Below are 17,586 nucleotides of genomic sequence, written 5' to 3'. Positions count from 1 at the left end.
AGAGCAGTTCTGGCCAAATGGCAATATTCTGTTTATATCCTATTACAATATACTGGAATTTATTTTGAGGAAGCTTCAAAGCAGAATTTTTAGCAGACAAATTTCACTCATGGATGTGCATTTGCACTTTTGATTTGCACACTGAGATTTCCTTGTCCAGCACAGCCTCTGCCTCTCTGCCTGCTCACAGCCCTGCAGTGGAAGGGGAAGAAGGCAGGACAGAGCTGTGCTCCACCTTTTCAGGTGAACAGATATATAGAGGTGACCCATGGAAAAGCCCTTTGCAACAAGGCCAAGCAGCTCCTGGTTTGGATTCAATGAGAGATTCAGTCTCAGGCACTCTCTGTGTGCTTTGCCAGGAACAGCCTCTCCCCAACCTTCCACAGGTACATCACTGACCAAACAGCAAACAACAGCAGGGAATGTCAGCTTTGAATTGAACTGGCTTTCCACATTACAACTGCAAATCTTTTAGAAAACAGATGTGCCAGTTTTAGAAAAACAACTGGAGCATTGGAGCTGCAGGGTGAGAGCAGCTCTGCAATCAGCAGAGCTCTCCTGGCAATGGGGCTTTCACCTCCCCAGCACTCCAGACACTCGCCCTGTTTGAAGTTGATTTAATTACAAATGTCTCTCAAGATCTCAGAAGTTGAGTTTATTTTTAAGAGAGAGCTTATAATTACAAAATCAGTCAGTATTAAATGAGCAGGCTGAAGCAGAACTGCTGGCAGGGGTGTAAGACAAATTGCCAAGGAGGCAGAGGAGACAAACACAAAGTGAGGACTGCACAGAGAAGGAGCAAAGCTGCTGTCACAGAAACTGTGCTGGTGTAAAAACTCACAGAGATGCTGGGTAACCTCACCCAGCTGAAGCAGGGGTGCCACCACCTTCCTTCCCAGCCATCCAAGTGCAAATCCCACCACAGACAGAACAGAAAGAACAAAGTGCCATTCTGTGGCTTTTGCCTCTCTCTAGGGGCTTGTATTAAGGAATTCTAAATGGATTACACAACTTAAGACATTTAAAGCAATCCTCACTTCTGAATTGGTTTAACTACAGCCAGAAATTCTTAAATGCTTTAATTTCTTTAATAAGCAACAGCCCATGAGAGTCATTTGGACTGTTCTTTCATTTTGCCCTTGATACTTACACTTCAGGGAGAGGAACAGAGCCTTAAAATGCAAGCCATACAGAAAGCTGTTTAATGGAATGGAGATTCCAAATTCTAACTTCAAAATGCAGCTCCAGAATGCAGAACAACCAATTCTGTACAGCATTTATTACACACAGACAGCAACTAAAAAAACCCTCAAAGCCATCACAGACTGGGGGAATTCACTAAGCAATGCTGCAGGGTTTAAGGCAATCCAGAACCTCAGAGAGGCTCCAAAAGGATGTCTCAGAGAAACTGCAGCTTGGAACCAGAGCACAAGAAGTGCCTGGGAGGTTTCTGCCTCCCACCACTCATGGGCCAGACTGGGGAAATCTGTTTCAGCAGTTTCAACTGTGCAAGGTGGGAATGCTGCAGATCTCTTTGCTAAAACACAGGTTTTTTCTGCTGCAATGAACTATAAAACTTTTGTTTGACAGAAAAATGGCTGCAGCTTATGAGCTTGCTTTAAATTGCTCTACTTCAAAGTGACAGTGGCACAGGATGTTTTAAAATATTTCCCCCATTCTAAAATGATGCCATTAAATCACAGTGAAGTACCTGTATAAAATCTCAAAATTAATATTTTATTACAGTATTTGTAATAAAAAGTACACACATATTTGCATTCCCCAGTGTTTCTGATGGCTAATGGCCTTTCTGCAGAGATGCCTCAGCCATCAGAACCATGTGCTTGCAAATTAATGAAATAAATTCCCAAGTCCACATGAGTGACAAAGCTGTGCTGGCATTATTGGCATTTCTCAGTCCACTGCACAGACCTAACTCACCCCCACAAGGCACCTTTCACTTGATTTTACTTTAAACAACACTTTAAAAGAACTGTGAAGTGGCACACCTTTATATCAGGCAAAGAATTCAGTGTGTTAAATGCTCAAAAAGCTCTCATTATTACTGAATGAGATTAAAAACCACAGATATTTCTATTCTATATATCCCAATTTGCTGTGACTGCAGAGCCCAGGGACTGCCACTGCTGGCAGAGCAAGCAGGTAACTGCTACATCAGGGATGTGATATTCAACAGATAAAAACACAGCTATGGTTTATTTTTATGTTTTATTATTTACAGGCACAATGTTTAAATCATGAACTGGGATGTAAAACTGCTGCTCTTAATATCTAAAATTAAGTTGCTGTTATAAAATACATGGCTAACTTATTTTAATCATCTTAATTTTGTGTGTTACCCATTTCAGTTTTATGATTTGTGAGAGGCTTGACACTCAGGAGAGCTTCAACTTTAAAAATACATTTATTTTCTGAGTGATTCCAAACTATACCTTTAACCACATGGCTGTCTGGAAATATCTGACTTGTAAGGTACCTCTTGTTTTTGTTTGGAAATTTGACTGAAGCCCAAAATGGGATGGGAATTCTCCAGGTATTTAATAAAAAGCTGAGGTTATAAAGTGGTAAAGAGCAAAAACCATGAAAAACAGCAAGTGGGGTAAAAAGAGAAGGAACAGGGCTGGGCCTGGTTCCAAGGGACATGAGGAAAAAGGGGGGAAAAGGAAATCACTGCCATCAACCCATGCACTTTGTCACAACCTTGTGAGTTCTGATTGGTTTTCCTTTCTCAGTCTGCTTCCAGGAAGAAGAAATGCTTTTCCAATGATCCCCTGATGGTTAATCCCTTTGACCTTTGCTTGTATTTTCCAGAATAAAACTGTCTCCTAATTTATTTTTACTTTTCATAAACCTGCAGGTTGATCTTCCATCTTTAAAAAGATCAACTATTTTATTATACCTAATATCAGATTATTGAAGATTTTGGTACATGCATGGGCAGTTCATCTAATCCCATTGACCTTTTCATATTAAAATCCAGTTTTATGCTTTATCTGTTCTTTGTTTAAAAAAAAAAAAAAAATAGTGGTTTTTCAGATGCTGAAAATTAAGCTGAACAGGATTTTTTTTTCTTTACATGGAACTGAGGATATGCAGCCAAGATTGACAAGAAGTTGCAGATGTCAAGTGTAGCATTTGGAAGGTTATGCAGAGTCCAAACCTCCCCACTAAATGCACCAGCATCCCTCTCAGGTAATGACACTCACCTGCCTAGCTCAGAGTTCCTTGTTTAAAATCCATGCACTGATAATATTTGCTGGTAGATTTATTCTTATTTTAGGAATAACTGATGCCAGCATCCTCATATCCAAAAGAGGGTTCCCACAGGAGAAACAAACCAAGCTCTCCATCCCCAAAACCACTGGTTTATAAAGCAGCAATCAATAAATAGGAAGTGCAAATCTCCTCCAGGCAAAGCACTTCAACTTCCTACACAGAAGCAGCACCAGAGAGAGCAGATGAACATTACAATTAACAAACCCCCACCAGAACCATGGGGAACACTTGCAGCAACTTGCACAAATCCCATTTCTTCTGCCAAAAATCTGCCTTGCTCCAGAAAGCAAAGAAGGGCTGAAAGGGAAGTTTTGGTCATTAAAAATGAACAGTAATTTATGCTCTGCTAGAAGTCAGGGATGTTTATAGGAAATGCAGCTTTTATCTCACAGAATGAAACAAATTTAACTGCATGAAGCAAATTTAACTGCAATAAAATCTTTTTCATATGTATTCTAAGCATCAGATTTATTAGAGGTTTTGCTCCCATTAATATGCTTTCTCTGTTTAGGATGCTGCAGCTTAACTAAACTTTACTCTCAGTTTAATTCCTGAAGTCAACTTACAGAACATCAGAGGCTTTGAATCAAACTATAAAAATCTCAAAGCTGCAAGGTCAAGTGTCAGCCACAGAAGAAAATTCATAAAAGATCATCAAAACTGCCTGGTAAACCAGAAGACTTTACAAAGAAAGGAAGAAAAAGATTAAAAGTCACCTTGAGAAAAGAATTATCAAGTAGCAGAAAACACTTTTGGAATTTAGATAAGATGCCAAATTGCTACTTGCATAAATAAGTTAATTAATAAGCTGGCCCAGAGAATCAGAGTGTCCTGAGCTGGAAAGGACTGCCAAGGATCACTGAGCCCAGCTCCTGGCCCTGCACAGACACCCCAAAAATCCCAGCTCACCCCTTTTGTCCACAGGCACTCAGGGCAGAGAACCATCCTGCAGCAAAGTGAGGCAGGGACAATTTCAGCAACACAAATAAAACACAGGCAGGGAAAAACCATGGAAAGGTCCATGCAAAGTGTGAGAAACAGCCAAAAACCAAAAGTATGATGGAGACAGACACAAAGCGTGAAATCTGAGGTGAAACAATGGCAAAGTTGGGTTGATGGATGAACTATTCCCCAGGTCCTCAGGGAAAGAAGAGCTCTGCTCTCAGCAGACAGTGTAAGACAGAAGAACACAAACTGAAAGCAAATGATGGCCTAATTAATGAAGAATCTGTCTAACAGCTAATCACTGCACTCAAGAGAGACACTGACTGATAGCACTGCAAAAAGGAGACAAAAATTCCCAGGAGAAAACCTGGACAAGCTGGTGGAAATGTGTATCCAACTACTTCTCACCTCTATTCTCCTTCATATTCTTGTGCTCACCCAGGTATTTATCTTCTGATGAAATGGGCAAATTAAAAGTTTGTGTTATCTTCATCCACCACCTGCTTTTGCCTTAGAATGAGTGTGCCAAGTGTGTGTGTGCCAGGCTGTGTCACATGAAAATGTGTGCAGCAGATGAACTAAGCCAGCACACCCCCAGCCTGGACTGCTGAGTGACCACAAATGAGTATTAATGATTGCCTGGGCAGCACAATTAAACTGTGTCCACTCATCTGCAGCCTGGGATTTTCCAGAGTGTGTTTGCTATTCTCTCAGGTGGGACAGGAGGATCTCTGTGTGTGTGGAGGCTCCTGGACACCCAGAGCTCACTCAGAGCTCTGCTGGACACTCAGCACCATCACTGCACTGCTCACAGCTCCTGGGCTGTGCTCTTCCAGCACCTCACTCAAACCAATTCTATCTTCACCACACAGAAGAAGAGGAGTTGCCCATTACTGTTTTCCCTCCTGATTTCTCAGCTCAATAAATACCAGAAAGGCACAATCCACATGGATTACAATGCTTACAGTTACATAATCCTGCAGTGCCAAAGGAAATGCTGGAAGCATTTAATGCCACAGCAAACAACTGGGACCTTTAGGTGCTTTGGCTGTTTGCTTACCTTTGCTTGCACTCTCAACATGCTGCAACTCATCTGGGAATTTCAAGATGTCTCTGTAATTCTCCTCACAGATTTCTGCCAGAAAATGCAACAGGGTGGTTTTCTGATCTGATGATTTCGTATCTCGAATCTAAAAAGTGAACACAGGAGAAAACAATGAAAAAAAAAAAATTCTTAAAATTTCAATAATTTCATTTCAATAAAGTGAATATTGCAGACTTCAACTCATCATTCAACTATGTGGCTTCCCTGCAAATAAATAGATTCTTTAAAAATGAAATTCCTGGAATTCTTCATAATTTAGAACTACAAAAGGAATCTACCCTATGATGTATTTTAAGAAAGAATGATTAATTTTAATGGGAACAAGACCTGAAGACAGTCAAGATTCTGGACATTTCAGCATTGCCAGTTCAGAATCCCCCAGATAAAAAATAGCTGTGAACAGAGATTAAACAGAACCAAATTTAGAACATTCCTTCAATGCCATAAATGCCCAATCTCTTAAAAAAAAAAATTACTGAAATGCTGCATAGCTGGACATCATGCTAACAGTCAGAATTTGCATTTTGACCAGTCAAATTAAAGTAACTCCTTGCTGTAAATCCACAATTTTTTCTTGGAACAAAATCTGAACCATGCTGCTTTAGGCTAAAGACTTGGAGACCAGTTTATAGAGTCACAAAATAAATGCCCCCTGCCTTACTGGAATACAGAATGACAAAAAAAAGCAAAGGTAATCCTGACTGTAGCTAAAGGAAATTTAATGCATGCAGTTGTATTTATGAGAATCTGCAGGAAAACTGTTCACAATGGGCAGTAACAGGTAAATGTGTATTTCTGCTGTTCTTTCAACTGCAGAGCCACTTTTCAGCAGCTTGAAAAAAAAATCAGTATTCTTGGAAGTGATAAGACTCTGTTGTCCATTGACCTGAGTGCATGAACTGCTGAAATGAGGTTTTGTAGTTAAAAAATAAAAATAAAAATCTGAACTAATTGTTAGAATATAGGACCAGTGCCATGTTTCCAAAAACCTTATGGCTAAATCCCATGGCAGAGTGCACAGGTCTAGACAAAGGAACATCATGCATTTAAGGAATGAGAGAAAAACAAATCTAAGACATTTCTGAGTTTGCCCATTTTTGTGCAGATGTGAAGAAGGAATGTGTGAGCTGATGGGAGATTTAGCAGAGGCAGATTTCCTCCTGTTCACAAAGGCAACAGACAGAGTAGGTGCATGTAAGAGTTTGAGAGGAGCACACTCCACTTGACACAGAATTAGTAATACATCTGGAAAGAATTGTTTTAACAGCATTTGACTCATCTAGCACAGCTCTTACACAGAAGTAAGCTACAACATACACAACAAATGAAATAAAGGATTTGTTTAAGAAGAATACATAAATGCCTGTGCAAAATCTCCTATTTGTTTTCTCATTCTCTAAATCACTTGAAGTTCTAATTCTATAATCCTCATGACAGGCTTGCCATCGATGTTCAATTTAATAGAGGCCTTTCAGCTTTAAGGATTACCCTGTTAGGAATAAATGAGTGCAGTGGAAAAACAAGCTTTTAAAAATATAAGGTATTTAGGCAATTAAGAAAGCAATTTAATTCATACCAATTCAGTGATTAAAGCCTAAACAATGCTCAGTAATGGCACACAGTCAAAGGGCTTTAATGTGTTACACACACATAAGTTCTCCTGACTTGAAAAAAAATTGTAGATTTACTGGCTAAACATCTGCATGGAAAAAAGAAATTGCATTTCAATTTGTCTGTGAACAACAGTAGTGGGATTTGCAGTCTTTGATCTCTCTGACATCATCAAGTGGATAAAGCACTTTTTTTCCTAAATGGACAAAATTATTTTGCTTTCAAATTACAACAGGAACATGTTTTGCCACCAAGAGCAACATCATAACAAGAGTCAGTATTAGCACCTTGTAAACATTTATTGATATCTTGAACAAACATTTGAAATTCATTTCTTTGGCCCAATCCAAAACAATTCTCTGCTATATTCATCTTTATTTTTAACACAATGGTTACAGATAAGTCTGCTTAATATTTAGAATCAATATCTGTACTTCAAAAATCAAGTCCTAAGCCTACTCTCATAATGAAAAATGAGATAGGTGCTGTTTGAGTGCAGTTTAGCACATGTTATTTAAATATAAAAACAGAAATGAAAGGTAGGAACTGGCCAGGTGACAGCATGGTTGTGTCTGTATTCACACCCTGTACTCATACTCAATATACACTCATTACAATAACCCACCCATTATTTTTTTTTTTTTTTGCATATAAATGCAATACTTTTTATATTCAGCTTTTTACTTGCAGTAATTTTGCCCAACAGATATAACATTCCCTGGCTTGTAAAAAACCTAATGGCTCAGCCTGATTTCTGCTGCTCTACACACTCCAGCCAAGTGGATGAAAAGCTAAAAGAGCCTATTAAGTTGTGCTTACAAGACCAGGAGCCGGACTTTGATGAACCTCCTGGGTCTCCTCCAACTCAGGATATTCTATCATTCTATGATTCAGGATAAATTTTTAACACTGTGGTGTTCAAATTTTAAAATACAGGTTTTGAGTCTATGGCCTTTCTTTGCCCAAGAGACAGAATTTGGGAATAACACATTCAGTTTAAAAAAAAATGAAATAAATTGGTAGGTCAGCATGGGCTGCAGAAAGGAGCTGCAGCTGAATGCTGAAGCATCAATTTGAGGGTCAATCCCACCAGATCCATTGCTTGGGAAAGGATTAAAGGCCAAGGTACACAGAGCACAGCACAGCAGGACTCAAATCAAGGGAGGCACAAGTAAGATATTACATTCTGTGAGCCAGAAAAACACCACCAGAACAAAACTCTCCCTTCATGAGAGTGAAGCATTTAACCCATGCCAGTGACACCAGAACCCAGTGCCAGGATGGGGCTGGCTCCTCCCAGCTGCTTCTGGATGCAGCTTCCAGGTGGGAGAGTTAAATGTGACATCCAATGCAAGGAAAAATTCATGTGTGAGCCATCACTGGAGTGACACTTTATTATAGCTATAAAAAGGCTCCCTATTGATTTTTATGAGATTATAGACCTTCTCCTACCCTAGAAATGTGTCCCCCCTTCCCAGAACAAGGGCTGCTGGACAATAAATGTCCCCTCATCAGTAATACTCAGACTGGATAAACAGCTTGTCTTGTTCTATTTGCACTATGAACAAAAAGTAACATAGCAGCACTTAACAGATAAACACACATTGATCCAGCCAGAATGCTGCAAAAGCTTTATGGAAACTGAGCTGCTGGTCCTCACTTTACTTCACACCACAGGCCCAGCAGCTGGATCTGCACATCCCAAAAACAAACCTCCTTCCTTTCAGGTCACTCCCACCAAGCAGAATGTTGGAGCTCCAGAGGGGCTCCTGCTGCACTGGGGGTTCCAGATGCAGCTGGATGCTTTGGACACATTCAACAAGCACAGCAAATTTCCCCTTTAGGGAATTACCAGAGCAGCCCGAGCACGTTTCCTGCCATATTTCTACTTTTACAGAGCATTCCATGCCCAGCAATGAAGATGCTCTGCTGCAGGCACAGCAAGAGCTGCTCTCACTTGCCAGTCTTGATACACCCCAGGAATTCTGATGCTGATGTCTCTCATTTGAACAAAATTAAGTTCTCTGCCTTCTGCCAAAGGTTGTTTACAAATCATTTCTATCTTCAATAACATCATACACTGCAATATAACATCCAGAGAGATAATCTGTTTTTAAGCATTTGTAATTACTATTCAGTCATTAGCCTTCTAGCTCAGTCCAGACTGGAGTTGTGCTTTCTTTTATTTTCTTTATCATGTTTTATTAAAAGTTGTAACAAAACCAGATCTCTGTGTATGAAATGACCAGCTCTGTTGTAAAAACATTTATTTTCCAAAACCAAACATTTATCCCAGATCAATACTTGCCTTTTTTCTTCTTTTTTTTTTTTCAGACTGTATAATGTAAGTACTGCATCTAGTAAACAGACAATTAATTTTAAGATTGTTCAAGAAACAAGCAAAAAAAAAAAAAGTCAATACAAAACTCTGGCCTTATTGAAAAGTGAATTCATCATGTTAGGATTCCTCATCATGAAGTGCAAGTGCTCTGCACATGGAGATGTGTACACAGCCATCTACCTTGCTGACAACTGATTAAAAAAAAATAATAAAACTCGCTTATCATGAGCAGGAAGTCCACTAAATGGAAAGACACTGGTGTAAATAAGGAATTATAATAACAAAATGCAAAATAAAGGCTCCCAAATTACACTTAGAGAAGCTTGAAAGCTGAAATACCTTCCTTAGGAGCACGAAATAAAGACCCCTTCCAATGACCCAGGGGAATGCTGGCTCACTCCCCTGCCCATCACCACCCCAGTCAGGAAATCCCTCTGCTGCTGCCTGCCTTGAGCACCTCTCCTGCCTTGGGCACCTCTGCTGTGTCCCAGCTCACCTTGCACAGAAAGCTGATGTTGAAGCCAAGGGACTGAGCGTTCCTGGAGCCCGAGTTCATGTAGTTGCCCAGGAACAGCACCAGCTCCAGCAGCTTGCTGAAGCTCTCGCTCTTCTTGAGCTCCTCACAGGCCAAGGTCACTGCCATGATGTCAGGCCTGATGTTGTTGACGTGCTCCTCGAACATCAGGCGGAACAGGATCCCGTTGAGCCGCGCCCGCAGCATCTTCACCGAGCTCATCTGCAGCAGCACACAGCAAAGGCCAAAAACCAAAGGGTGACCTGTGAGGAAAGCTTGGGCTGACAGCCCCACAGCTCCTGCAGGCTGTCCCTGCCTCTCCTGCACTCCCAGGAATCCCAGATCCCACCTTTGTGTCACACACACCTGGCAGAAGGGAGCACAGGACTAATTCCTGCCCTGATAAAAAGATGGGAGGTTATAAATCCTGACATTGTAACACAGCAAATGACACAGCACTGAAAATAATCTACAATGCTGATTCATTAACTTAAATCCCCAAGACCAAATTGACTAGGCTAGGTAACAAAATATGGCCGTGTCTTTTGTATCTTGCACAAGTGATCAGAGTTATTTCCTCCCACTTAGCACACCGTAATTCACAAGAGAAATTTAAATTAAGGAAAAAAAGATGTACTGAGCATTTTAAAACCACTTGAAATTTCTAATTTAATTGCAAGAATGATTATGTTCCACATCTATCTCATTTTTCTTAGCAGAATAAAAAAGATTTCTTCCCCAGTGTATTCACCATCAGTGCTGTTCCTGAAGCACTTAGCCAGAAAAGCTTTGCTATGTGACAAATCACAGATCTTGTCTATCAAAACAGGAACATTTTAATGTGCTCCTGTCTCTGTTGGCCAAAATTTGACCATAGTCCTTGAAGGAACCAGAATTTTTCTGCTGGTGTTATCTCCCAACAGCTACCAGAAGCAGCAGCAATAACTTTCACAGGAAGGACTTGAGTGGCCTGAATAATAATAATGAATTCATTCTGAAATGAACATAAACATGAAGGCACTCCAGATGGTCTCAAACAATTCCCATGATCAGGCTGGAACAAGGAAGAGGAAAGGATCAAAAAAGAAGCATTTCAGCAGAACTAGTGATCTTTTTTTATAAATCTCCATTGTCACAAATTTCTCTCTGAGCCTCTATAAGCCAAAATCATTGAAAGTCTTGAAACATTATTCTTCTAATCATTCTGTATTTCAGAAATATCATACTGAAAACATCTGCCTTGAAAGGATCTACTTACACTAATCTGCAGTAGATGGAAATTAAAATTAATCACATAATTTGCTTTAACTTTTGTAGAACAATCTCCAATTGCTGTTTTTACTCAAAATGGCACAGAAAAAAGTTGTTGAAAGCTTTAGATCCCAAAACCAGAGTGCAACAAAACATGTACAGGCCCACAGGAGACTGTGACATAAACATTTCTGAAGGACAATCCTTGAACTGCAGAGAAATGTCCTTTTTTCTTTCAATACTGTGAGTGCCACAGAACACTGATCATTTATTAGCTTCTGACCACCAACCCAGCATTAAATTTTAATTGCATTCCCTGACCTACATAATATTTTAAAACTGTTCTGATAATTTCCTAAGAGCTGTTTCATGTGGGTTGTTTCCTTAAAACCCAGAACATTTTTACACACATAATGCCCTTTAGGTATCAGTAGAAGATGGCTACAAATGCAATTTTAGTTCCTCCTGCCCTGGTTTCCCCTTGTGTTTCTAACTCCACGTGTTCAGTGGCAGAGAAAGAATAATCACATATTGAATTTTAAGGAATCTCATAGAATTAGGTAAGGAGCAAAGCCTACATTCACTTAGAAACCTCAAATTCTTTATGGCTCTAAACAAAATTAGTGTCAAGGGTATACAAAATAAAACATTCAAACAGGTGCAGGGAGCAGCAAGCACTGACTTCTACTGCAAACAGTGAAAGAGGCAAGAAAATGGAAATTTCTCCTCCAGCTGACTGTCAGTGCTGGGCTCCATGGCATCATTTCCCCTTCAGGGCTCTCATAAAGGTCTTGTCCGAACTCTCCACCTAATCAAGTTCTTTATTCAGTTCTTTATGCTTTATTATCATCATTCAATTCTCAAGCCCTATATTAAAATGAGGATCAAAGGCTATTGGAGAAAGGCAAAAAACACAATTAAATTTGCCTCACTTCCTAAGAAAAAGCTGACATTGCTCTAATAAAAATTTGTCAACTTACTAGGACAACTTAGCCTCTTACCTATGTTATATTAAAGTTGCCTTTTTTTCCCTGGAAACCTTCTAGGAAGATTAATTCTGCAGCAGTTCAGGAAATTACAATGAGGCCAAACAAGCAGCCAATAAATTCAATTTAAAAGACTGAATGACTCTAAACCAATGGAGGTGCAATAAACTTGTACAGTTCTCCCCACTCTGTCTGCCATGACCTGGGGAGACAGGGAGAGAAGGGACACAACATGCAAGTTCACTACAACTCCTCAGTCAAATTTTGCTTTTGTAATACTAAAAATCTTCAACTGGCACTGAAGTGGAAATGCAATTTTTACTGAAGTTGCAGTTGTCCCTATAGTATTAAAAAATGAACTCTTGAACACCAGGTTTACAAGTAGAATCCAGATAACATCCTGCCTAGCTGGGTTCAACTTACACTGATCCAGTTCACCTATTTTTCTTCCTCTACTTCACCATCAATGCAAATTTTCCTTTATAGGAAGTTGTGTTGCCTTTTTTGATCCCAGGATATAACTTCAAAAAGTTCCAATAACTAATTAGAATATATAATTGATTTTAACATTTCATCTAAATGAAAATGCAGTTCTAATTTTCATTTACATATCAGCTGAATATTAAGTTAATCGGTCCCTTCAAGTAAGTTAATCATTTACTAAGAATGTTTTTTCTACACAAATTTTAAGCAACTTACTCCAACCTTTATTAAATTTGATGGGCCAAGTGATTATTCAATTAGCATATCTTAATAATTAACACACCTAAATTTACATAAAAATAAGGGGACACACTTTAAATAGTATTTAGTCTGTCTGCTACTCCTAAAGTCAAGGTGAAGATTATTATTGAGAAACTCCAAAATTAATTTGACACATTGAAAAAAAGAACTTTAGTCAAGTTCAGCTGCATTTCTTCCACTTTAATGGATAGTTCAACGATATCACAATGAGAAACAAACTCAGCATTTTAGCACCAGCAATGCAGTCAGAGGCCTCTAGAAATAAAAGTTCTGGTTTTTATTAAAGCAGATGGTAAAGCTGAATAAGCAAACAAGCTTCAGGAAATGTGGTTCCTTCATGAGGCAAACAGAACCATTTGGAGATGTTTGATTAAGCAGTTTTTGCTAATTAATGTTGCATTAGACACTTGGAAACTCTCTCAGCTTTCTCTAGTCAGTGTTTCCTCAGAAACACAAATCCCAGGGACAGTGACCATGGCCAGGCTGGGACTGTGGAATCAGGAACTTTTCTGGATTTCAGTAACCAAAGGGAAAGGCAAGGCACAGCCCTGGGACAGCAGAGCCCCAGAGAGGGGGAGCAGCACCAGAAACAGCAGCAGGGCCAGGCAGGGAGATGGGTGTGAAAGGGAAGGTGGCACAGGGAGGAGCAGTGCAGGAGTGTCCAAGTCAGACAGATCAGGGTGGAGCACCACAGAATTTCCAGCAGCAAAATGGAGAAATCTCCAGAGCCCCTCAAACCAAGGGCACTGTGCTCCATTTTCCCAATTCCTTTGCTCATTTTCAGCCATTCCCAACAGAATTCCCAAACATCAGAGACTTCCTTTGTCCTAATCCCTCCACCTTGCCTGCTTCCCCTGTGCATTTCCCTCCAACACACTCCAGACATTCTCCCTGCACTGAACCCAAGGAATTAACTTTGTCTGACAACATCTAGGTAGGGATGAATACATCCAGAAATAGGTGATATAAAATAATATATAACACTATAATAAAATAGATTTTAATATTATTATAAATATTATTAAATACAATATATTGATAATAATTATATTTTAATTGTTATTTTATTACAAAATATAATTTAATATATATATATATATCACAATACCTCTATATACACACATAATATCCATATCCATAGATAAGTTTTATATTATTGCTTTCAAGAAAGTAGCAAATATGCATTTATAGAGATTTTTAGACTGTTACTGATCAATAAATGGCAACTTCTTACAGTAAGGCTAACTAATGTATCCCACTTCTACCAAAATTCCTCATCTTTGTTTGGAAAGAAATGATTTTTGGAACTTTATGCCATTTAAATTAAAAAAGGGAAATCAATAGGCTAAAGTTTTTCCAAAGAAGCCACTGATATCTTTCATTTTCTAAATCCTCTCCGAAAATCTCATTAGGACAAATCATATTCTGTTACTTCCCCAACCAAAAAATAATGTTAAAAAAAAAAGGCACTCAAAAGGCACTTCTGAAGCCAAATTATGCTCAAATCAGAGCTTTTTAGTAAAAAAAGTCTTTTAAGAGGCCTCTAGTTCTGTTTTAATGCATTTTAATGTACATAATGCCTCAGAAATCCAGCAAGAGACAACGTGCTCCTGTGGAGCTGGGGATAAACCCTGAGCACGTTCCAGAGCCTCTCATCATCACTCTAATCTCTGAGCTGAGGAAGGCAAGTGGAAACAGGAGCTCATTTGCCTAAAGACTTCTCAGGACTTTGGAAGAGCAGGAGCAGAGCTGATTTGCAAGGGCTGGCACAGAACTCAGGGCTCAGGTGCCACCCTCACCCACCAGGGATGGAACAATTCTGGGATTTACCCCAGGGAACTGAGCACACCAGGAACTGAATGCCAGGAGCAGGACACAGCCACAGCTCTGGTATCAGCTCACTCTCTCCTCAGCCAGTTTGCTGCTCTGAGTCTGTACAAATACAGATTTTTCTATGTGTATGCATACAGCCATATAAAATATGGATATGGGCATATTAACTCTTGCAGCTGTTCACAGGTTTTGAAACAAATCAATCAGAGCTGTCAATGCCATGGAGTATCTGGGTCTTCCATGGACTCTTGGAAATTTATCTGCTGGAAGGCAGAGGCTCAGAACTGTTTCATAAATATGCAAGACAGGCAGACAAAAGATTTGGTCTGGCACAGGAGTGCCTGTTGCTTTTAATGCTCTACTGGAATTCCTTCCAGAAAAACACCCAAGTCCCAGAATCAGAGGGGCTCACATTGGAAAGGACCCTGAAGATCACCTGGTTCCAGCCCTGGTTGGAACCTTACTAATACATATTAAAGAGATTTTTTTATTATTATTTATCAGGAAATAGTAACTTTCTCCTACTGCAGGTCTTGCAAAAAAACTACCAAAAAGATTTTATCCCTAAATTTGTTTCTTTTTATGTACCACAATGGAATTCTGCAGTTAATCCTTGCACTAATACATACCACAACTCCAAATTGCTCTGGTTCAGCAAGATCATTATATTCATCCTTTAATTCAGCTAAGGCATTGAGTTCTTTCTGCTCAGGAAGATTCTTCACCAGGTTCTAAAACAAACAAGGCATTATATCAAATTTGTTACATTCAACTACCTAAGATATTAAAAATAACCCACTTAAAATATCACAACATGGAAATGCAGGAGGAAATTACAGGACGCTTATTTTATTTAATATGATATAAACATCAAATCAAAGCAGTAATTATTTAATACAGACATCAACTGCTCTGCTACAGTCTCTGATTTGAAGAATGTATTCAAAGGTTAGAGTATCATTTTTCAGGGTCTGACAGCACCCAGGAGTTTTGTCTCTCTACAATCTCCTTTTGCCCTAATGGCTGCATCTTGCTCATTAAATATCAATCAAGAAATAACTGGTCTGTGGAAAACGTGAGCAAAGGAGCAAAAAAAAAAAAATTCCAACCATTAAACATTCAAATATCTTGGCACAAAGTACACTTAAAAATACCTTAGGAAAAAAAAAAAAAAAAAAAAAAAAAAAAAGAAAATTTGAGACCTCAAAATTGTTCAGATCTTTTGTATGGCAAATATAGAGGAACTCAGAAAAAAGTTCAATTTGCTTGCAGTCTTATTTATCCATATCCCCAAATAAAATTGTGAGTTATTGTATGATCTTGAGGTAGCAAAATATAAATATGATAAGTATTTAAAATATTTATATTAAGACTAAGTAATAGTTTAAGAAATACAGTAAAAGTGTAGATTTGCATTTATAATAATATTTTTTTTAAATATTGCATTTTTTAAACTGTAGATTGCATTTAATATTTAATATTTTCCCAGACACAAGCTGAAATCCAAACAATAATGTATTTGTAGAAGAGGAGATCAATATGAAGCTACTCTGCACTCCAGCTATCCAAGGTGGGGTTGTTCCTCCCCCCCAGTTTTTGATTTTACTAAACCTGAAGGTTTCTTAATCATCTGATCTGACATCAATAAACCAAGCCCTCAATAAAATTAGGGCTCTGCACTTATTTTCAAACACTGAGGCAATAACCATTCTGCAGGTCCAAAAGAGGAAGAAGAAATGAATTTAGAAAACCTTGGGGGAAGGGGACGAAGGTACAAACAGGAGACAGGGAAGGACTGAAGGAGAAATCCTGCCCAGTGTGGGGGCAGGAACCTGAATCTGTGAATGATATTTAATAAAACAGCACCAGCACTGCTGGGGTGCTAAATCTTTGTGACTTTTAGGGTTTCCAGCTTCCTGCTGAGCTGCCACATCTCAGACACCACGAGGGACACTCTGCTCTCCTCCTAGGGCAGGAAATCAGAGAGGGGTGGAAAGAAGCTTCATTCATCCTTTCTCTGCACTGAGATTTGGGGCTCCAAATGAGACCAAGGCAGCCTGAGCAGGTGTGATTTACAGACAGGTCTGGGCTGATGCTGGCACATTCTGGGAGTTCCATCTCTCACAAGAGAGGCAGGGCTGGAACAGAGCTGCTCCCACAAAAAACCTCTGAAACCTCATCATGCACCAGCCTGGATCATCTTCAGCTTGTCTTCAAAGCTGAAACATCTCAACTCTCAAAGATTTCCTTTTGGAAGGGGGAATTCCAAGGAATTCTTTTGTTAACAGTGTCTTTGGAAGGCATTTTAGTGCTCCATGTGACACCACATTCAAAAGCAGAAGTGAAATCAATGGAACACAACTGATATCCTGTCTTACTTTGAATTCTTACTCCTTCCTGCCAGTTTTATGTGGAAAATGAGCTATAACCAAAAGCAGAGGTATTTTCACATACCTGAATCAAGGATTCACTCAGCTTCTCCTCATCCACCTCTAAAATGATATTTTTTATTTCTTCATAAGGCAAACGGAAGGAACCCAAAAATATTGCTGAAATTCAGTAACACATCATTAGAATCAAAAAGGTCAAAAAAGATCAATATCCAAAGGCAAACCATCTCTAGCAACTCAAAAATCAGATCTCCATCTCAATTGTGTTTCACAGTTAAGTCTCCCATATAAACAAATGCTAGATAGGCCCACTACTGCAGTTTGACTTAGAATGAATTTTCTTTCCAAAAAATTAAAGTAAGACAACAATTTTAACTTTTAAATCAGCCTCAGTTGCTCCTAACTTTCAAATAAAGTTTTATCTTTATGTATGACATCTGCATTCCTACTTCAGCAGACCTACTCAGCCAATAATAGATATTTTTTCTATTATTATTATTGCTTTAATAACCATGTATGAATAGCTGTATTGTACACACAGTTCAGTGAATTATGTTTATGTGATATTC

General features: G+C 39.0%; 1 protein-coding gene across 5 annotated transcripts in view; it reads right to left on the bottom strand.

Annotated features, from left to right (window-relative positions):
- DIAPH2 (diaphanous related formin 2) overlaps nucleotides 1-17,586 on the bottom strand; it is a 164,022-nt gene that overhangs the window by 87,568 nt on the left and 58,868 nt on the right. For all 5 annotated transcript variants that reach the window (XM_056491013.1, XM_056491012.1, XM_056491014.1 and 2 more), the window contains 4 exons: nucleotides 17,082-17,176; nucleotides 15,257-15,358; nucleotides 9,796-10,035; nucleotides 5,303-5,432 (listed from right to left, as the gene is read on the bottom strand). In XM_056491013.1, the coding sequence (XP_056346988.1) occupies nucleotides 5,303-5,432; nucleotides 9,796-10,035; nucleotides 15,257-15,358; nucleotides 17,082-17,176 (567 nt within the window). The remainder of the gene's footprint in view (nucleotides 1-5,302; nucleotides 5,433-9,795; nucleotides 10,036-15,256; nucleotides 15,359-17,081; nucleotides 17,177-17,586) is intronic.

This window comes from Oenanthe melanoleuca, chromosome 4A (genome assembly GCF_029582105.1).
Source record: "Oenanthe melanoleuca isolate GR-GAL-2019-014 chromosome 4A, OMel1.0, whole genome shotgun sequence".
NCBI classification, from domain to species: domain Eukaryota; kingdom Metazoa; phylum Chordata; class Aves; order Passeriformes; family Muscicapidae; genus Oenanthe; species Oenanthe melanoleuca.
This window is presented reverse-complemented; position numbering and strand designations above follow the sequence as displayed.